Source organism: Rhinoderma darwinii, chromosome 4, assembly GCF_050947455.1.
Source record: "Rhinoderma darwinii isolate aRhiDar2 chromosome 4, aRhiDar2.hap1, whole genome shotgun sequence".
Lineage (NCBI taxonomy): Eukaryota > Metazoa > Chordata > Amphibia > Anura > Rhinodermatidae > Rhinoderma > Rhinoderma darwinii.
The window spans coordinates 50,412,304-50,435,798 of record NC_134690.1 but is presented as its reverse complement, the minus strand read 5'-3'; the positions used below and the strand labels follow the sequence as shown (position 1 = coordinate 50,435,798).

The window sequence follows — 23,495 nt, the reverse complement described above, 5'->3', positions numbered from 1 at the left end:
TCAATTATAGCCTTTAATGCCTTTTCAGTAAATAATCATCTAGCCTTTTTTTAAATGCTGACATAGTATCTGCCTTCACTATGTCTTGGGGTAAGGCATTCCATAGTTCGACCCCTCTAACTGTAAAGAACCCTTTCCTATATTGATGTCTGAAAACTCTTTCTTCCACACACAATGATGTCCTTAGAAAGAACAATTATGTTCTGTTACTCGATATTACAGTATTTTACACGGTGATCGCTCCTTGTAAAAGAGCCTTAAGTGTCATGGTTCCTGAGTTTCCACCAAGTGTTGGTGTATTCTTTAGTCTCCTTTTAGATGTCATTGCATCATTAAACATGTTTCATTCTGCATTAGAGTGCCAACTCATAATGCCTGATTCACACATGTCAGATTTGGCACGGATTTCGATGGGTATTACGTACCGAAATCCGTTTCAAATCCCACAACAATCTGCATCCCATGTATGTGAATACGGCTTCCGCAACCCCATTTACGTACTGTGGAAAATGTCCACGCTTATCTTTATCCTCAATGGGGGCAAAAAAAATCAGCCAGGGAAATGAGTAGCCTACAACTTATTTCTGCATAGAAAATCCGAGGATAAGACCTATCGAATGGCAATGGGGCTAATCCTCCTGCGGATCTGCTGTACCTCCGCAGCAGACATGTCTCGGATATCTTCCGCGGATCATGTAGGATCATGTAGTATTTGCAATATGCAAATCCGTCGTGTGAACGTAGCCTTACAGTGTATCTGGTCTTGAGAACTCTCCATTTCATATTATTTACCACCTAAGGAATTATTTGTTGTTATTCTATTATGTCTTCTATATAGCGTCATTTAATTAGTAAATTCTCGGTAAGTCAGGCGACCACAGATCCATGACTGATTCTCAGACTTCATACGCTGCCTGTGGAGTACTGCACTTATGTGTTCTCTGGGAGTGGAACAAGTTGTTTGTTTGCTCTGTCAGCGGAGCGCGTGAGCGTAGTTTTTCAATGATGGCTTTTCATGGGATTCAATAACAAAGACAAGCCCTGAAGTCCTGGGATGAATGTAAACAAGGGTGTTTCACACCAGTATCACTTGTACTAACTTTCTGAGGTTATCAATGAATGTATAGCTCTGCTTTGTGTGTCTCATACACCTGTAGAGGATTGTATTTGTTGTGGTGTTTTATTTTTTATGTGTAAGGGCTCCTTTACACATGCTATTATTTTTATTTTTTTTTCAAACGTATTTAAAAAACGTCATGCTTTTTTTGGGCATTTTGTGAAATGTGTTTTTTGTTCCTGTTTTTAATTTAGTGTCATTTTGTACAGGCATTCGGCCTTGTGTTTTCACAGTCCTATCAAGTGGCCTGAAGCCTATAGAAAAAACACTGGATGTGTTTTGAAAAAAATGCCACGAAGTCCAAAAACGCTACAAAAACACCACAAACCAAAACCCATATGTATGTAGGCTTCATCACGTTTTACTATAGACTTTAAAGGGGCTCTGTCACCACATTATAAGTGGCCTATCTCCTATATAAGGAGATCCGCGCTGTAATGTAGGTGACAGTAATGCTTTTTATTTAATAAAACGATCTATTTTCACCACTTTATTAGCGATTTTAGATTTATGCTAATGAGTTGCTTAATGCCCAAGTGGGCGTGTTTTTACTTTAGACCAAGTGACCAATCAGCCTCATGCACTCCTCTCCATTCATTTAGGCAGCGCATAGAGATCCTACTAGATCCTTATGTGCTGTCTTATACTAACACATTAACAATACTGAAGTGTTTAGACAGTGAATAGACATTCCACGGGATGTCTATTCACAATCCCTGCACTTCGTTACTTTGTCTGTGGTAGTTACAGCAGAGGAAGCGTAATCTCGCGAGATTACGCGGTAAATGACAGGTTACAACGAGATTACGCTTTGCTCTGCTGTAACTACCACAGACTGAGTAACGAAGTGCAGGGATTGTGAATAGACATCCCATGGAATGTCTATTCACTGTCTAAACACTTCAGTATTGTTAATGTGTTAGTATAAGACGGCACATAAGGATCTAGCAGGATCCCTATGCGCTGACTAAATGAATGGAGAGGAGTGCATGATGCCGATTGGTCACTGATTGGTCAGCGTCATACACTCCTCTGTACAACGCCCACTTGGTCTAAAGTAAAAATACGCCCACTTGGGCATTAAGCAACTCATTAGCATAAATCTAAAATCGCTAATAAAGTGGTGAAAATAGATCGTTTTTCGAAATAAAAAGCACTGCTGTCCCCTACATTATAGCGCCGATCTCCTTATGTAGGAGACCGGGCACTTATAATGTGGTGACAGAGTCTCTTTAATGTAACATAGAATAGTGTCTAGAAAGTTGTTACATTTTATTTTTTTTTGTACACTAGTTGGAAACTATAGTTTATGGTGACAGTAAAATGTAATTTAAAAGACAGATATCTATTAAACATTCATCTCTAATAATAATTACCGCTATGACTGTAGTGTGTAACAGGTGTCGCTAGAGAGAAGCTGTCAGAAGATCTTACGCTAAAGATTGGGAACTAAAGGGATAGTGTTAATGTAAAAATGCACAAACTTTATTGATGTTTGTGTGTTCGGTGGTGTGACTGTTTGATGCAACTTACTTGATGGCGCGATCCAGATGCTGGTAAACGTTAAGGTCGTGGAGTCACTAAATGGCTTAATTTGGCTCAGATGGGTGATATTCTCACTATAGGGAAAAATAATAATGCTCCCTCCTTATATATGACCATGAGAGCAAATATGGGCTAGAGCCAAGATCTAGCCGACACTAGAGCCACTTGTAGCAAGGATGTATGAGATCCGTCCTTGACTGCTGAAGTGCTCTGTTGACGTCCTTGGCAGAGAGAGGGTTAATCTATTAGTATGTTTTTGGTGTGTGGAAGGAAACCCGAGTACATGGAGGAAACCTATATAAGGAGAACATACAAACTCCATGTAGATATTGTCTTTGGTTGGATTTGGACATAGGACTTTGGCGCTGACCACGGAGCTGAATTTACATGTGCTAGTTTTTATACTCTATTTATTGAAGTCTGATACAGAGCCCAGTTCTTATTGAACACCTAGATGAAATCTATTTTCATGAGCCCGCAGATTTTATTATTGATTTGCTGGTTGTTGACTTTTATGTACAATATAAAGTGATTCTGCCTTGACTCTTAGTTCCTCTTCATGCCTATTTTTGGCCCTGTCCTAGTAACCGAAGTAGAAGTGTTGATGTGCCGCAAGCAGCCGCCTTCCTGACTATATAGTTCGGATCGGGTAACTTCCTTCAAAGAGCATTTCCACTGTAAATAAATCCTTAAAGTGAATTTCGATCCCTAAAATTTTTTTTTTAATAGGTTGATAATTCTGCACTGATAAATTTCTTAATATATCTTTATAGCGTTTGGAGCTCAGTTTTTCTGATCCAAAGCTCCAGCTCTTCTGCATAGACAGATTTAACACAAGATAACATGTTGGCTACCTGCAGCCTCCACTCGGGAGATTTTTAAGCCTTTACTGCAGCGATCCCCAACCAGTTTCATGCAAGACAATTTTTTCACTGACCGGCGGGAGGGGAGGGAGCGGTCACTATCACACGCATTACAAAACACCCCGCAGACTGCAATTAAATGGAAATAAAATAAAAATTTTTTTTTTTTTAGGGTCAGTTCACACTTGTGTAAATACTGTGGATTTTCCGCAATGGGATTAGTTGTGGAAAATTCGCAGCATAATACAGTAGCAGCAAAGTGGATGATATAGAACAAATCTCATCCACACGCTGAGTAAATAGTGAGCAAAAACACCGCTCAGAAATTCAAGTTTTATTCGGCAGCATGTCAATTGTATTTGCGTGAACGCTGCTAATTTGTTGCGGGTTTCCCCATTTGAATTCAATGGCAGGTAAAACCCGCAACAAATAGCAGTTGTTGTGTTTATTCTGCTGCAATAAACGCAACTCTGAAAAAAACAAAATCTTATACTTACCCAGAAGTCTGTGTTTTCTTCCTCCAGGCCGGGATCCCGGACTGACATTGCATCCCATGTAATCGCTGCAGCCAATGAGACTGTAGCGGTGGTCACATGGGATGAAACGTCATCCCAGGAGGTCGGCCTGTATGACGTCAGAGGGCCGGCCTCCTGGGATAACATTTCTTTCCATGTGACCGCCGCTGAAGCCAATAACAGGCTGCAGCGGTCTCCTGGGATGAAACGTCATCGCAGGAGGCCAGCCCGTTAGCCGGCCGTCTGTTGCAGTTTTCCGCAGCGGACATTCCTGGGACGAAAAACTACACCACAGTTTGGTGCGTTTTTTCGCCCGAAATTCCCTGCGGCTACCGGGGCGGATAAGCAGTATAACTTTACGCAGCGTATCCGCCAAGTATAAACTCAGCCTTAATCTTCCTTTGCGGTTTGGTACCAAATGATCTACGGCCCGGCGATTGGGGACCACTGCTTTACTGCATATTGTTATACATTGAACTTCATAATAATGCAGTATATAGTAAGCTACCCCTAGTGGCGGCTGCAGGCTGACAGCTTGTTATCTTTTTTTAAATCGGTGTATGCAGGGGATCTGGAGCAATTTATCAGAAAAAAGATCTCTAACTGCTATAAAGATATATTAAGAAAATAATAAGCACAGAATTTTGGATCAAAATAAGACATGAGGCTAAAAGGTGGAGATTCCCTTAAAGTTGTCCTCTTCTGCCAAGTTGGTAACAGTTGTATTCAACTATCTTCTAGTGGGAAAGCCGGGTAGCCAGCAACCCAGCAACCCAATCGAGCTTACCACCCAGTATACCCACAGTCCTAAAGGGCATATGAGTTTAGTTATGTGTCGACCCATCCTGAATCCATGCACAACCGGCTTTTGGGAGATATTATTGCGGTGACATTTTCTGCACCCGTTCCAGATATAGGTAATGCTTTGTTTACATCAAATGTGGGCTCCAAAATGATAAAAACGGTATCCAGACATGAAGTTGTCAAACATATGCCAAAAGGAGCGCTCTTGGCACATGTTTGTCCCATAGACAAGAACGTTTAACAACTTGACAGAAGAGGACGACTGAAGGACGTGATTGTACATGGACATGAGAAGATGTAAGATACTAAAATAAATGCAGAACAGGAAGATCTTGAGATATCGGAACAGCCAGGAAGGTTGAGGATGTTTATATTCAGTGTGAGGCGCAAGACCTCCTGGGACAGACATTTGTCTTCTAGTCAACACCTGGATCTCTCTGAGGAGCTTTTCATCCGACATACTGGATTGCATTAGGAAGTCACTATGGAAATTCTGTCTTTGGCTTTTGCATAATAAGTATTTGTCTAGCAGTGGGGCTACTACAGATCCCATGTCTAGGCATGCTGGAATTTGTAGTTATCTGTCCAGTATAGAAACTGATTTTTTTTCTTTCTTCTTTTTTCCTTAGTCTCAAACAATGAATTACGTGGGGCAGCTAGCTGGACAAGTATTTGTTACTGTGAAGGAGCTGTACAGAGGTCTGAATCCTGCCACTCTGTCTGGCTCCATAGACATTATTGTGGTACGTCAGCCCAATGGAAATCTACAATGTTCACCATTCCACGTGCGCTTTGGGAAGATGGGAGTTCTGCGCTCCAGGGAGAAAGTGGTGAGTGCTATGATAATTCTGTGAATGTCCAGACTTCATTATATAGCAATTCGGTGTGTGTATATAATATTTTTAGTGGGGACACTACAAGCCTACAGACAGTTTCAGTCTTAGGGGTGTGCAACCTACTGAAGGGGAGTACAATTGGCCCTGATGGCATTGAGCTTGCGTCCCTAATCCCACAGGGTGCTCAAAACGTAAAATTTTTTGATTGGGCAGTGTTATATGGGTACCTTATGGCATTACTATTTAGACACTGTATAATTGTATTACAGATTTGTCCACCCTTACCTTTTCTTGAATTTAGTAAAGGACTCTAATTTCTCATGAAACCAGTTCAATACAATATCGCAACATGCTAGCAAAACCCCAAACGGGCTGCAACCCAAATCACAACCACTGGGTGGCCACACACAGACACATATAGCAAAGACATCTCGTGACAGTGTCACAAAATCATGTTCTTTCTCAAAACTGGTCATCTTGCGCCCCACAACTCGGGATATGTTAAAAGAAGAGGAGCGGTAGGGAAGGACATATCTGTGTATGTGAATTACATGGCACACAATGTGGAGGGGGCATCCATAGAAGGCACTTGTAAGCGCACCAACCAACCTAAGGCTGACCATGCCTATAAAATTATCTCTATTCTTGCAAAAGTCAAATATAAGGCCATCTAAACAGCTTCTAAGAGGAGGTGAGTTCTAAAGTGGATCTGGGTAGGGCTGTGGAGGTTGGTACATAAAATAAGAATTCTGGTACTAGGGAAAAATGTGTGTATTTGGGTTAATAACTGGCTCAGGAATAGAAAACTGAGTATTCTTATTAAAGGCTATGTACACACTTTCTCATTACTTTTTATTTAGAAAAAAAAAATACTTTTTGAGAACAGCTGCTTTGTATCCTTTATACAGAGCAACTGTATCTAGCACTGAAACCTGTATCCTTCAGGTCAGCGGCACTGACTGGTACATTGACAGAGGGTCCAGCGTGTCTCTGACAAGCAGGATCGAGCTGTTACCGATCACCAGGGCCGGCCCTAGGATAGATGGTGCCCTGTGCGAAATGATCTTTCGGCGCCCCACCCCATCATTAAAAAAAAATGCCCCTTAAAAAAATGATAATGCCCCTTTAGTGCCCCCATACAGTATAATAATAATATTTAATAATATATATTACAACCCCTTCAAGGACACAATATTTTGTCCTCTAATTGTGCCCACAGTATTATGCCATCTGTAGTACCCCTACATAGTATAATGTCCGCTTAGTGGCCCCCACACAGTATAGTGCCCCCCTGTAGATTTTGCCATACAGCCTCCCTGTAAACAGTGCCATAATTCCCCCCCTCCTTTTTGTAGATCGTGCCATACAGTCCCCCACCTCCCCCTTGTAGACAATGCCATACAGTCCCCCACCTTCCCCTTGTAGATCGTGCCATACAGTCCCCGCACCTCCCCCTTGTAGACAGTGCCCCCAAACAAAAACAAAAATTGTACTCCCCTAGGCCCCGTTCCCATGACTAACTGAGCTTCTCCATGATGGGACCCTGTAGCCTAGTACAGAATTTCCCAACCTTTTCGGACTCGAGGCAGCACTGGAAAAACAAAATTTCCTCAGGGCCCCCCTACCAAAAATTGTTTTGAGAAAGACAGAAAATGGCTAAGAACAAGCACTACACTCGTAGGGTATGTTCACACACGTTTTTTGTAAGGCAAAAAAAATCTGCCTCAAAATTCCTTCAGCAACTGACAGCGTTGGGTGACAATTTTTTTGTTTTTTGTTAAGCTGTTGAAGCGAATGCAAAAGACGCTGGAAAAAAAAAGCTCCAAACGGGCGCCGCAGATATTTTCTGCCTCCTATTAATTTCAATTGGAGGTCAGTGGTGGAAACAACTTGAAGACCATCAGCCCCCCACTCACAGTAAAATGACCATCAACCCCCCACTTACAGTAAAATGACCATCAGCCCACCACTCACAGATTCCCCCTTTAGGTAGCGCCACACAGCCCCATGTAGGTAGCGCCACACAGCCCCATGTAGGTAGCGCCACACAGCCCCATGTAGGTGGCGCCGCGCAGCCCCATGTAGGTGGCGCCGCGCAGCCCCCTTGTAGGTGGCGCCGCGCAGCCCCCTTGTAGGTGGCGCCGCGCAGCCCCCTTGTAGGTGGCGCCGCGCAGCCCCCTTGTAGGTGGCGCCGCGCAGCCCCCTTGTAGGTGGCGCCGCGCAGCCCCCTTGTAGGTGGCGCCGCGCAGCCCCCTTGTAGGTGGCGCCGCGCAGCCCCCTTGTAGGGAGCGCCGCACAGCCCCCTGGTTGGTAGTGCCCCTCAGCCCCCTGGTTGGTAGTGCTCCACAGCCCCCTGGTTGGTAGTGCCACACAGCCTCCTGGTTGGTAGTGCCACACAGCCCACTTCCCCCTGGTTGGTAGTGCCACACAGCCCACTTCCCCCTGGTTGGTAGTGCCACACAGCCCACAGCCCCCTTGTAGGTAGTGCAAGGACTACGAAATGACCCTGATAGCTGGCGGGCAATAGACATTCAAAAAAGGACAACTGTGCAGGAGCACACAAAATACCCAGCTTTCCCAGCTATCAAATAAATGTGTGGAAATAAACTAAGATATAACTTTTATTTAGTCTGAGTAAAGGATTAATCCTTTTAGCTAGATTAAATAAAAGCTATATGTAATGGCAGGGGGTAGGGAGACGGACAAGTGAGCCCTAATCTACCCGCCACTCTGTCCCTGCCTACTTGCAACGACCTGCCCTAGGCGACGGGGTACAACTGGGCGGCGGTCCCTGCGCTCAGTAAGTGCACGACAAACATACAAAGGAACACAAGCAAGGAAAAGGGGCCGTTGCCCACGGCAACACCGTGAGCAACCAGAGTGGTGAACGAGCCGAGTCAAGCCAGGAGTGTGCGAGGTACAAAACGAAAAGCAGAAGAGTAGTCGGTAAGCCAGGGTCTGTATGGAGCAGGATCAAAAATAGCAGGAGCTGTAGCTGGGCCAGGAAACCACAAGGAAAGAATCACAAGCACCGAGGGACAGGAAGTGCAGGCTTAAATAGACCGAGGGCGGGAGCTAGCTGAGTCTGGCCAGGTTACGATAGGCTCTCCCACTCCTAAGCCTGCCAGCCTGAATGGTGGAAGCAGGAGTCAGTCTCAGGGATGTATTCTCAGGTGCTGACTGATTAGTTCTGGGAGTTAACCCCGAAGCTGTGCCTGGCAGATCCTTTACAGTACCCCCCCTTTTATGAGGGGCCACCGGACCCTTTCTAAGTGGACCTGGCTTACTGGGGAAACGCAGGTGGAACCTCCTGACCAATACCCCAGCGTGAACATCCCGGGCGGGTACCCAAGTCCTCTCCTCGGCCCCGTATCCTCTCCAATGGACCAGGTACTGGAGGGAGCCTTGGACCATCTTGCTGTCCACAATCCTGGCCACCTCGAATTCCACCCCCTCAGGGGTGAGGATGGGAACAGGAGGTCTCCTCGAGGGAGCCAAGGACGGGGAGCAGCGTTTGAGGAGGGAGGCATGAAACACGTTGTGTATCCGAAAAGACGGGGGTAACTCCAGCCGGAAGGAGACAGGATTGAGGACCTCAATGACCTTATACGGCCCAATAAACCGGGGAGCAAACTTCTTGGACGGAACCTTGAGACGCAAGTTCCTAGACGACAACCACACCAGATCCCCGACCATAAACAGGGGGTTATCAGAACGTTTTTTTATCAGCCTGAGTTTTTTGTACGCTCTGGGACACCTCAAGGTTTTTCTGAACCTGGGCCCAGACTGTGCACAGTTCCCGATGAATGACCTCTACCTCGGGATTGTTGGAACTACCAGGTGAAACGGAGGAGAACCGTGGATTAAACCCAAAATTACAAAAAAAAGGAGAGACCCCTGACGAGTTACTGACCCGGTTATTAAGGGAAAATTCGGCGAGGGGAATGAAAGAGACCCAATCAAATTGACAGTCAGAGACAAAACACCTTAAGTATTGTTCTAGAGATTGATTAGTCCTCTCCGTTTGGCCATTGGTTTCAGGATTGAAGGCAGAGGAGAAGGACAGATCAATCCCCAACTTCATACAGAAGGCTCTCCAAAACAATGAAACAAATTGTACCCCTCTGTCCGAAACAATATTGACAGGGACCCCATGGAGACGCAGGATGTGTTTGACAAACAAGGTAGCCAACGTTTTGGCGTTGGGTAGTTTCTTGAGGGGCACAAAGTGGCACATCTTACTGAAGCGGTCCACCACCACCCACACCACCGACTTGCCTTGGGATGGAGGCAAATCGGTGATAAAATCCATGGAGATATGTGTCCAAGGTCTCTGGGGAATGGGCAACGAACGCAGTAAGCCCGCTGGTCGGGACCTGGGAGTCTTGGACCTAGCACAAACCTCACAAGCGGCAACGTAGGCCTGAACGTCTTTAGGCAACCCAGGCCACCAATAATTTCTGGAAATGAGGTGTTTGGTACCCAGGATGCCTGGATGGCCAGATAGTGCGGAGTCATGATTTTCCCTAAGTAACCTTAGCCGGAATTGCAGGGGAACAAACAGCTTGTTCTCAGGAAGGTTCCCGGGAGCTGCACCTTGATCAGCAGCAATATCAGAGACTAACTCAGAATCGATCGAGGAAATGATTATACCTGGAGGCAAAATACAAGCAGGATCTTCCGCCGAAGGAGGGCTGGCCATGAAGCTACGCGACAGTGCATCAGCCTTAATATTTTTAGACCCAGCCCTATAGGTAACCAAAAAATTGAATCTGGTAAAAAATAACGCCCATCGAGCTTGTCTCGGGTTTAGCCTCCGGGCAGATTCTAGGAAAACCAGATTCTTGTGGTCGGTAAGGACCGTTACCTGGTGCCTAGCCCCCTCCAGGAAGTGGCGCCACTCTTCAAATGCCCATTTAATGGCTAAGAGTTCGCGGTTGCCAATATCATAGTTACTTTCAGTTGGCGAAAACTTCCTGGAGAAGTAGGCACAGGGGCGGAGATGGGTGAGGGACCTGGTACCCTGGGACAAGACAGCCCCCACTCCCACCTCAAATGCGTCAACTTCCACGATAAATCGCTCCATTTGGTTGGGCTGAAGCAGCACCGGGGTCGAGACAAAGCACTTCTTAAGGACCTCAAAAGCCTGGACAGCCTCAGGAGGCCAGCGGAGGAGATCAGCACCTTTGCGAGTGAGGTCCGTAAGGGGCTTAGCGATGACCGAGAAGTTAGCAATAAATCTCCTGTAATAATTAGCGAACCCCAAAAAACACTGTAACGCCTTCAGGGAGGCGGGTTGGACCCATTCCGCCACAGCCTGAACATTGGCGGGGTCCATGCGGAATTCATGAGGAGTGAGGATTTGACCCAAAAATGGAATCTCCTGTACCCCAAACACACATTTTTCGGTTTTGGCAAACCGTTTGTTTTCCCGAAGGACCTGGAGCACCTTCCTGACATGCTCAATGTGGGAGGACCAGTCCTTGGAAAACACCAGTATGTCATCAAGGTACACTACCAGAAAAATCCCCAGGTAATTTCTCAAAATCTCATTTATGAAATTCTGGAAGACCGCAGGGCCATTACACAACCCAAAGGGCATGACGAGGTATTCGAAATGGCCTTCGGGCGTGTTAAACGCAGTCTTCCACTCATCCCCCTCTTTGATGCGAATAAGGTTATACGCCCCCCGTAGATCCAATTTAGAAAACCATTGGGCCCCCTGAACCTGATTAAAGAGATCAGGAATCAAAGGAAGGGGATACTGGTTCCTTACCGTGACCTTATTCAGGCTACGGTAGTCAATGCATGGCCTAAGACCACCATCCTTCTTCCCCACGAAGAAGAAGCCAGTACCTACCGGAGAAGAAGAGGGACGAATGTAACCCTTGGCCAGGGATTCCTGGATATACACTCTCATAGCTTCACGTTCGGGACAAGGAAGATTAAATATCCTACCCTTAGGAAGCTTAGCTCCTGGTACCAATTCGATAGCGCAATCGTATTCTCTATGAGGAGGTAACACTTCGGAGGCCTCCCTAGAGAAAACATCAGCAAAGTCCTGAACAAACTCGGGTAGCGTATTCGCCTCCTTAGGGGGAGAAATAGAATTAACAGAAAAACATGACGTACAATATTCATTACCCCATTTGGTTAGCTCCCCAGTATTCCAGTCAAACGTGGGATTATGCAACTGCAACCAGGGAAGACCTAGAACCAAATCGTACGATAATCCCTGCATCAACAGTACAGAGCATTGCTCCAAATGCATGGAGCCAACAAGGAGTTCAAAAACAGGGGTATGCTGTGTAAAATAACCATTAGCAAGAGGAGTGGAGTCGATACCCACTACCGGGACAGGTTTAGGCAAATCAATCAGCAAGGGACATAGCAAATTCCACAGACATGATATTAGTAGAGGACCCTGAATCCACGAAGGCACTGCCGGTAGCAGACCTACCACCAAAAGAGACCTGAAAGGGAAGCAAGATCTTAGTACGTTTCATATTTACGGGAAATACCTGTGCGCCCAAGTGACCTCCCCGATGATCACTTAGACGCGGAAGTTCTCTGGCTGCAATCTTACGCTTAGGACAGTTGTTCACTTGATGCTTGTCATCCCCACAGTAGAAGCAGAGACCATTCTTCCTGCGGAATTCTCTACGTTGTTGGGGGGACACGGAGGCCCCGAGTTGCATAGGTATCTCTGAATCTTTCGGGGAGGAACAAAGCAACGGAGCTTCGGGAGGCATCATGGGGGAGTCAGAGGAGAAAACACATAAACGTTCACGTTGTCGTTCCCTGAGACGTCGGTCAAGTCGTACCGCTAAAGCCATAACCTGGTCTAGGGAGTCAGAAGAGGGATAGCTAACTAGCAGGTCTTTCAGGGCATTCGACAGACCCAACCTAAACTGGCACCTTAAGGCAGGGTCATTCCACCGAGAAGCTACGCACCACTTCCGAAAGTCAGAGCAATACTCCTCAACAGGTCTCTTACCCTGACTTAAGGTCACCAGCTGACTCTCGGCAAAGGCAGTCCTGTCAGTCTCGTCATAAATAAGTCCGAGAGCAGAAAAGAAACAATCAACGGAGGAAAGTTCAGGGGCGTCAGGAGCCAAGGAGAAGGCCCACTCTTGGGGCCCTTCCTGGAGCCGGGACATAATTATACCCACCCGCTGGCTCTCAGAACCTGAGGAATGAGGCTTTAAACGAAAGTAAAGCCTACAACTCTCCCAAAAGGAGAAAAAAGCCCTCCGGTCCCCTGAGAACCGGTCGGGCAACTTGAGGTGGGGTTCAAGAGGTGCGGTGAGGGGAACTACCAGGGTAGCATCAGGCCGGTTGACCCTCTGAGCCATGGCCTGGACCTGTAGGGAGAGACCCTGCATTTGCTGAGCCAGGGTCTCACGGGGGTCCATAGTGGTGTCAGGGACCAGGGGTAGACTAGGTATGGGCTTGTGATTATGTAATGGCAGGGGGTAGGGAGACGGACAAGTGAGCCCTAATCTACCCGCCACTCTGTCCCTGCCTACTTGCAACGACCCGCCCTAGGCGACGGGGTACAACTGGGCGGCGGTCCCTGCGCTCAGTAAGTGCACAAACACGACAAACATACAAAGGAACACAAGCAAGGAAAAGGGGCCGTTGCCCACGGCAACACCGTGAGCAACCAGAGTGGTGAACGAGCCGAGTCAAGCCAGGAGTGTGCGAGGTACAAAACGAAAAGCAGAAGAGTAGTCGGTAAGCCAGGGTCTGTATGGAGCAGGATCAAAAATAGCAGGAGCTGTAGCTGGGCCAGGAAACCACAAGGAAAGAATCACAAGCACCGAGGGACAGGAAGTGCAGGCTTAAATAGACCGAGGGCGGGAGCTAGCTGATTCTGGCCATGTTACGATAGGCTCCCCCACTCCTAAGCCTGCCAGCCTGAATGGTGGAAGCAGGAGTCAGTCTCAGGGATGTATTCTCAGGTGCTGACTGATTAGTTCTGGGAGTTAACCCCGAAGCTGTGCCTGGCAGATCCTTTACACTATATCTTAGTTTATTTCCACACTTTTTTTTCATACCCGGGAAAGCTGGGTATTTTGAGTGTTCCTGCAAAGTTGGCCTTTGTAGGTGGTGCCACACAGCCCACAGCCCCCCTGTAGATAGCAACCCCCCCTTCCAGTAAAGATAGCGCCACTGTAGCTCCCTGGAGCGCTGCAGTCACCTTTCCACCCGGGCGCTTCTTCACTTACCGCTGTAGCAGCCATAGCGGCTGCTAGCGGTGACACCGAGCATGTGGGCGGTGGCGCCGCTAGTAGCCGCTGCGGCTGCTATAGCAGTAGCGACGACACTATAGCAGAGCAGGGAGATATCTCCCTGCTCTGCTGTCTACTAGCGCTACTGTAGCTCCCTGAAGGAGCGGAATCCCTGTGTGGCCTGGGATTCCGCTCCTGGAGCGCTGCTTGATGTTTCTGTCCATATATGGACAGTGACATCAAGCAGCGCTCTAGGAGCGGAATCCCCGGCCACACGGGGATTCCGCTCCTTCAGGGAGCTACAGTGGTGCTATCTACAGGGGGGCACTATAGCGGAGTAGGGAGGTATCTCCCTGCTCTGCTGTCTACTAGCGCCACTGTAGCTCCCTGAAGGAGCGGGGATTCCGCTCCTGGAGCGCTGCTTGATGCCTCTGTCCATATATGGACAGTGACATCAGGGAAAACTCCTGAAGAGGGATCCACGGTCACAGCGTGTCCATGACGTCATTGGCTTCTCCTGGAGTGGAATCCCCGGTCATGCAACTCTGTGACTGGGGATTCCGCTTCAGGAGTTTTCCCTGATATCACTGTCCATATATGGACAGAAACATCAAGCAGCGCTCCAGGAGCGGAATCCCAGGCCACACGGGGATTCCGCTCCTTCAGGGAGCTACAGTGGCGCTAGTAGACAGCAGAGCAGGGAGATATCTCCCTGCTCTGCTATAGTGTCGTCGCTACTGCTATAGCAGCCGCAGCGGCTACTAGCGGCGCCACCGCCCTCATGCTCGGTGTCACCGCTAGCAGCCGCTATGGCTGCTACAGAGGTAAGTGAAGAAGCGCCCGGGTGGAAAGGCGACTGCAGTTAGTGTGTGTATCCCCGATGGTAGTTGCAATGGCGCGGGGATACACACACCCGCTGGCGCCCCTCTTGCCGTGTGGCGGCTGGCGCCCTGTGCGACCGCACTGGTCGAACATAGCTAAGGCCGGCCATGCCGATCACATCTAAGTTCATAACCCGACAGATTCTGGTCTTCGTGCATGATACAGCTGCTCTTATACATGATACAAAGTAGCTGTATCTCAAAAAGTATTTAGAAAGTTGCACAAAACACACTGATACATTGTTGTTTGTTTTATTTAAGAATAAAAATGTCAAAGGTGTATATAGCCTTTAGGCCCTGTTCTTTGAAGTATATTTGTTACTGAACTTTTAAGAGGATCGTATTGTATTCCAGAGGAATCTAGAAAAGGATAAAAGCACTTGGTAGAAGATAAATTGCACCCAAGCACATGGTAATACTGACATTGAAAGATCTTATAGGATATTAGTAAGGTTGAGTGTAGCAACCAATTTCAGGAAGCTGCTGCCAAGGCAAATTGAAATTGTGGGATGCTGTAAAAGGGGACTGGATGTACATGATGAGAACATATTTTAACCCTTCTAGTCATTACTCACAGATGGGATATCTGCAGTTTTTGGCACTTGTATATTAAAAACACAGAGCAGGAAAAACGGCTTCGGGGCGAGCTATAGTACTTAGTTCACCCCGAAGCCGTTTTTGTTCTCAAAATTTCAATCTAGCAATTTTTTTCTTTTGTATTTGTATCAATGGACCGTTCATAGATCTATCTAATAATCTTTTTAAACCATGCCAAGAACTATAACAAGAGATGCAGATAAAACAAGGATCTATAATGGCGCTGCTGCTTGTTTGTGGACAAAGTTAAGTATCCTGAGGTCAAGTATAGAGTTTTGTAAAAAACTGTTTATTCGCAACGCGTTTCAGCACCGAACTGGCGCTTTCATCAGGCATAGGGTTACAGAAAAAAGAGACCTGTTTATATAGGGCCAGTTCAGATTGGATGATTGGGTAAAAAACCGCGAAAGCACAGTAGCAGGTCAAAGTTCAAAATGTACGATCTAATAAAACATGTTAAAATACAAATACATAGGGGGCAGGTAAAGGGTATAAATAATGAAAGGCTGTATGTTCTGTCAAAGATTGATTACGGGACGGAGTGAGTTAAAAAACATGTGCAACGTAAATGTGTATACTATCAATATCATTTTATTTTTACTTTTACTAGAAACAATGGTTGGTACAATCGGGAAGCAGGGGTGGGTAGACATGATTTTATTAGGGGTTTGTGTGTAGTGTTTTACGGAGTAATACTGTGTGTTGTTTTCAATGTTTACACGTTGCCTCGGGAACCAGAAGAGTTACGGAAGCCGAGGCGCTCCAAAAGGTAATGGAACGCAAGGTGAACCGCATTACGCGAAGGAAGGATGAGGTGCTCAGACAGGACCGGCGGAGACTGCTGGACCGAATTGGAATATGAAGATCGGGCAGGGGGTGAGTGAAAAATCTATATCAAATATAGATAAGCTCCAGAACCTTAGGTTAATAGGTTGATATAACACTTGTGGGCGTTTATTTGGAAGGAGCGTACATCAATGGTAGTGGGTGAGGATAACGGCGGTAAGGATGCCCATACCTGTATTAATTGTTTTGGTGACAATTGCCACAGTGTGCATTATATAGCAGAAGAATTGGATTATTGGTTTATTAGTTTGTTATGTAAAATGCATTACGTGATAAATGCTTATTGCCCATCTGGAGGTTGGATATGGCTAAATGTTGTAATAAAGAAGAGATCTAAGTGATGTTTTATTTTAATATTTTATTATTTTATAATTCTTTTAAAGAAATTAAAACTGGTTTAGTATATAGTCAGATAGATTAGTCTAGAGATGACTCTGTAATGTCATTTAGACCCAAAGGGTGAAGTGTGTTCATTTTAAAAATCCAGTAGTTTTCTCTTTGTTTTAACTTGCTGAATCTGTTTGGGACATCAATACTGATATGTTCTATTGGTGTGATATTGATTTTATTGAATTGGCAGTCATGCATTTGGAGGAAATGTCTAGAAACGCTATGCTTGAGGTATCCATTGTTTATATTGTACCGATGGTTGTTAACTCTGGTCCTTAGACACTGAGTGGTTCTACCAATATATTGTAGGTGGCAAGGACACTCTAACAAGTAAATGACATAGGAACTGCCACAATTTAGGAGAGTTTGTATATTGAAGGTTTCGTTGGTAACTGTGGATGTATAATCAAATTTTCTGTGGTTGATGGAATTGCAGCACAGGCAACGTGAGTGTCCGCATTTGTATGACCCTTTGATGCTGGAAAGGAAGTCTGTACTAGTTATAGGATGTTTTCTTACTCTGCTAGGGGCCAGAATATTTTTTAGGGTTAGGGACCGTCTGAAAGTGATATTGGGTTTACATAATAATGTGTCTTTGAGGTACGGATCATTTTTAAGGATGTGCCAATGTTTGGAAAGAATATTCCTGATTGTTTTATTGCCCCTGTTGTAAGTAGTGATGAAGTTGAGATTGGAACTATTTGCACCCAATTTTGAAATCTTGACGGAGGGGTTTAGACAAGACATTTGAGTAAGCTCTGAAGCTTTTGATCGTGCGCCTTTTATGAGATTTGTTGGAAAACCTTTGTCTTTGAACCTTTTTTCAAGGACTGCGCATTCTTTGTTGAAGTCATTGTCAGTACTGCAATTTTTCCTGATCCTCCTGAATTGGCCAAAAGGTATGTTTTTCAGCCAGGGGCGGTGGTGGGCACTTCTGAAGTCAATATAACTATTGACATCGACTAATTTAAAATGTGTTTTCGTTATAAATTCGTTGCTGACAATGTCGTAACACCTCATCAATTGAGGAAACCCTAAAGATGACGGACCTATACCTGTATCTTGAGGACCTCCTGAAAAAAGAGGCCCTACAGAACATCGACTGTCAATTTTTATTGTTATACATCTCTGCCAACATTACCCCTAGAGGGTTAAGGTTATCTATCACTAACCCCTACCCTGCAGACACATCTTTCAGCAACAACTGGAAGTCCCATATAGATGCATGCCATCTAGGTTTCCTTGAAAGACTGCTTACCAAACGTACATCACTTAGCAATGCTTTGCTGTCAGACATCTCTGCTACTAAGGAACAATTACTACACTACAGCGATCACTGTGATTTCCTCAAATTAGAGGAATCCACTAGTAGAAGACTAATCTCCTACGAAAAAGACCTCATTCTGAGAAAAGTCAAAAAATTCAAAAGGGACCAACTAGACTATGCCATTGACCCTGCCGGTGGATGGAAAACAAGCAACATTCCTCCCCTAGATAAAAAGACCACCATATCTGAACCTGATATTTCTACAAATAGAAACATTTCGAACAAACCCATTCATACAACCCCACGGGACAAGGTCATTACTTACAGCAGGTCCTTCAGGAATAGCTCCAAGTCCAGACCTAACCGAACCAATGTAACCACAGTACTCGGGAAAGAGGGTACTGAGTTGACTCAAAACCACCCCCCGAGGACGAACACCCCAATATTGGTCCCAGAAATCATGTGTCTCAATACAGTTACAATACCCACCCTAAATCAGGTCCCACAACCAAACATACCCTCCCGGTACAGCCAATATAGCCCCAGAATACCCATGAACGCTTTCAAATCCTCAGATTTAGCAATCCATTTATCCCGGTTACCCTCCGTATCGGAACCAATGGAAGTACCCCCAGCTATCAACCTTTCAACCACATCCCTGATCAACGATTCCATAGACGAGGAGGGTGGTAATCCTTTTCCATCCCTTCTTGAATTATCAATCCATGACACCCCCTATTTTTCTAATCCAACTTCACCTGATGACCATTTCTTTAATCACAACATCACCCAGGGGCTCATTAACCCCAATATTGATTTAGCCACATCGGTTTTGGATACTACATATGCAGCGACATCTTTTTTAGGTCTACCCTCCCAGCTAGTCAGACCTCCATTAACTCCCACCGTTGTGAGCAAGGACATACTGATCCCATACATCATGAGCCCCAAAGCTCAAACCATCACCAATTTCTTTCCCAAAATCCAAAAAATCTCAACCAAAAGGAAACTAGGTTCAGACCCAGAGGACGAAGAGGGGGTAAAAAACGCCACAAACCATCATCCATCTCTCAACAAAAAGAGGAACCTTGTCCAGCAATAAAAATATTCAATCTGTCACTACATTCTCTAAGCACATATGAACACAGCCTCTTGAATAGGGGTCTCTCTTTTTGCCCTACATCTTCAACCAACAATTTTGAGCTTTTTATGGACCTCAACAGGTTCACCAGGAAGCTCACCCTCACCAGACATTTTGCCATGACCAAATTCACCACTATACCTAGCATAAACATAGAAACATCTGAAAACCCAGCCACACCTAGGGCCATCCCAGTAGAAGTCCGTCCGAAATCGAATTTTTATCCAACCCACCACCAAGGGCCTATGATCGAAACTTTTTCGTCCCTGGTAAGCAATGAGTTCAGAACTCTTGATTTACCATCTCATTACTCTGACAATTTAACCATACATGAAAGGAAGGCCATGAAAAATCTTCAAAAAAACCAAGACATCATAATCCGCCCGGCTGATAAGGGAGGGGGAATAGTCATCCAAGACATGGATAATTACCTAAAAGAAACGATGAGGATTCTGAGCGACACCACTTTTTACACTAAATTGACCAGAAACCCACTACCTATGTACACACTTGAATACCAAAACCTAATTGAATCAGCTGCCTCATCAGGTTTGATTAATAAAAAAGAAAAAAGGTTCCTCTCTGTCACTTTTCCAAGCTTACCTTTCATTTACCATCTACCTAAAATTCACAAATCACTAATAGATCCCCCCGGACGTCCCATCATTTCGGGAATAGGTTCCCTCACCAGTAATCTCTCACATTTCATAGACCTTCATCTCCAACCACTCGTCCTCACCCTACCCTCCCACCTCAAGGACTCCACACAACTAATCAGAGACTTAAACGACCTAAAGCTTGACCCTACAATAGCCCCAGTCTGCTTCCTGACAGCGGACGTAACCACACTGTACAGCAATATCCCACATGATAAAGGCATAGAAGTAGCCCACACATTTCTTTCCCAAATTAACAATATTTCTAAACCCCAGGTTGATTTTCTAACAAACTGCATTGACTTCATTCTTAAACATAATATCTTCAGTTTTGACAGCAGCTTCTACCATCAAATAAAAGGATGTGCAATGGGCAGCCGTTTTGCACCATCCTATGCAAATCTGTATATGGGGTCCTTCGAAGAAACATACATCTATGGCGAACACCCCTACAAAAATAATATTCTACTATACAAACGGTACATAGATGACCTGTTTTTAGTGTGGAAGGGCACTGAGGAGGAAGCTGTACGCTTCATCGATACCCTCAATAAAAACAATTATGACCTAGCATTCACATATGCATTCTCTCCCACATCCATAGATTATCTTGATCTGACCATTAAATACGACATTGTCAGCAACGAATTTATAACGAAAACACATTTTAAATTAGTCGATGTCAATAGTTATATTGACTTCAGAAGTGCCCACCACCGCCCCTGGCTGAAAAACATACCTTTTGGCCAATTCAGGAGGATCAGGAAAAATTGCAGTACTGACAATGACTTCAACAAAGAATGCGCAGTCCTTGAAAAAAGGTTCAAAGACAAAGGTTTTCCAACAAATCTCATAAAAGGCGCACGATCAAAAGCTTCAGAGCTTACTCAAATGTCTTGTCTAAACCCCTCCGTCAAGATTTCAAAATTGGGTGCAAATAGTTCCAATCTCAACTTCATCACTACTTACAACAGGGGCAATAAAACAATCAGGAATATTCTTTCCAAACATTGGCACATCCTTAAAAATGATCCGTACCTCAAAGACACATTATTATGTAAACCCAATATCACTTTCAGACGGTCCCTAACCCTAAAAAATATTCTGGCCCCTAGCAGAGTAAGAAAACATCCTATAACTAGTACAGACTTCCTTTCCAGCATCAAAGGGTCATACAAATGCGGACACTCACGTTGCCTGTGCTGCAATTCCATCAACCACAGAAAATTTGATTATACATCCACAGTTACCAACGAAACCTTCAATATACAAACTCTCCTAAATTGTGGCAGTTCCTATGTCATTTACTTGTTAGAGTGTCCTTGCCACCTACAATATATTGGTAGAACCACTCAGTGTCTAAGGACCAGAGTTAACAACCATCGGTACAATATAAACAATGGATACCTCAAGCATAGCGTTTCTAGACATTTCCTCCAAATGCATGACTGCCAATTCAATAAAATCAATATCACACCAATAGAACATATCAGTATTGATGTCCCAAACAGATTCAGCAAGTTAAAACAAAGAGAAAACTACTGGATTTTTAAAATGAACACACTTCACCCTTTGGGTCTAAATGACATTACAGAGTCATCTCTAGACTAATCTATCTGACTATATACTAAACCAGTTTTAATTTCTTTAAAAGAATTATAAAATAATAAAATATTAAAATTAAACATCACTTAGATCTCTTCTTTATTACAACATTTAGCCATATCCAACCTCCAGATGGGCAATAAGCATTTATCACGTAATGCATTTTACATAACAAACTAATAAACCAATAATCCAATTCTTCTGCTATATAATGCACACTGTGGCAATTGTCACCAAAACAATTAATACAGGTATGGGCATCCTTACCGCCGTTATCCTCACCCACTACCATTGATGTACGCTCCTTCCAAATAAACGCCCACAAGTGTTATATCAACCTATTAACCTAAGGTTCTGGAGCTTATCTATATTTGATATAGATTTTTCACTCACCCCCTGCCCGATCTTCATATTCCAATTCGGTCCAGCAGTCTCCGCCGGTCCTGTCTGAGCACCTCACCCTTCCTTCGCGTAATGCGGTTCACCTTGCGTTCCATTACCTTTTGGAGCGCCTCGGCTTCCGTAACTCTTCTGGTTCCCGAGGCAACGTGTAAACATTGAAAACAACACACAGTATTACTCCGTAAAACACTACACACAAACCCCTAATAAAATCATGTCTACCCACCCCTGCTTCCCGATGGCACCAACCATTGTTTCTAGTAAAAGTAAAAATAAAATGATATTGATAGTATACACATTTACGTTGCACATGTTTTTTAACTCACTCCGTCCCGTAATCAATCTTTGACAGAACATACAGCCTTTCATTATTTATACCCTTTACCTGCCCCCTATGTATTTGTATTTTAACATGTTTTATTAGATCGTACATTTTGAACTTTGACCTGCTACTGTGCTTTCGCGGTTTTTTACCCAATCATCCAATCTGAACTGGCCCTATATAAACATGTCTCTTTTTTCTGTAACCCTATGCCTGATGAAAGCGCCAGTTCGGTGCTGAAACGCGTTGCGAATAAACAGTTTTTTACAAAACTCTATACTTGACCTCAGGATACTTAACTTTGTCCACAAACAAGCAGCAGCGCCATTATAGATCCTTGTTTTATCTGCATCTCTCGTACTCAAGCGGTCTCCTAGGCGACCGGCCCGGATCTGGCAGCAGCTACCCCGTGGACCCCGACGCTGAACTCTTTTAAACCACACGGTGAGCATTTATATTTCCTCCTATTCTTACCTCATCGTCTTTGATCCATACCAAGTGGCGCCGTGGCTTTGTTCTCTTCATTCTGAAGAACTATAACAGTGGGGCATCAGTATAGATGATGAATGAAGGTGTCAGGAAGCTTTTCTTGAGAGACATAACAGGGACTCATCTCTATAGATAACTTTTTATTAAAGAGGTTCTGTCACCACATTATAAGTGGCCTATCTTGTACATGATGTGATCGGCGCTGTAATGTAGATTACAGCAGTGTTTTTTTATTTAGAAAAACTATCATTTTTGACGGAGTTATGACCTATATTAGCTTTATGCTAATGAGTTTCTCAATGGACAACTGGGCGTGTTTTTACTCTATGACCAAGTGGGTGTTGTACAGAGGAGTGTATGACGCTGACCAATCAGCGTCATACACTTTTCTCTCCATTCATTTACACTGCAGATAGCGATATAGCTATATCTCTATGTGCAGCCACATAAACACACTATAACGTTACTGCAGTGTCCTGACAGTGAATATACATCACCTCCAGCCAGGACGTGATATGTATTCATTCTCCTGACCACTTCTGTAGCGTCTCTGTGATTTATAGCACAGCACAGCGAGATCTTGCTGTGAATGACAGTTTACAGCGTAATCTCGCGAGACTACGTCTGCTATGCTGTAACTCACAGAGACGTTACAGAAGTGGTCAGGATTCTGAATACACGTCACGTCCTGGCTGGAGGTAATGTATATTCATTGTCATGACACATGAGTAGCGTTATAGTGTGTTTATGTGACTGCACATAGTGATATAGCTATATTGCTATCTGCAGTGTAAATGAATGGAGAGAAGTGTATGACGCTAATTGGTCACTGATTGGTCAGCGTCATACACTTCTCTCCACAACGCCCACTTGGTCATATAGTAAAACACGCCCAGTTGTCCATTGAGAAACTCATTAGCATAAAGCTAATATAGGTCATAACTCCGTCAAAAATGATTGTTTTTCTAAATAAAAAAACACTGCT

The 23,495-nt window shown here is 44.6% G+C and overlaps 1 protein-coding gene across 4 annotated transcripts in view; it reads left to right on the top strand.

Annotated features, from left to right (window-relative positions):
* LPIN1 (lipin 1) overlaps positions 1–23,495 on the top strand; it is a 121,215-nt gene that overhangs the window by 28,674 nt on the left and 69,046 nt on the right. For all 4 annotated transcript variants that reach the window (XM_075861095.1, XM_075861094.1, XM_075861096.1 and 1 more), the window contains exon 2: positions 5,474–5,674. In XM_075861095.1, the coding sequence (XP_075717210.1) occupies positions 5,474–5,674 (201 nt within the window). The remainder of the gene's footprint in view (positions 1–5,473; positions 5,675–23,495) is intronic.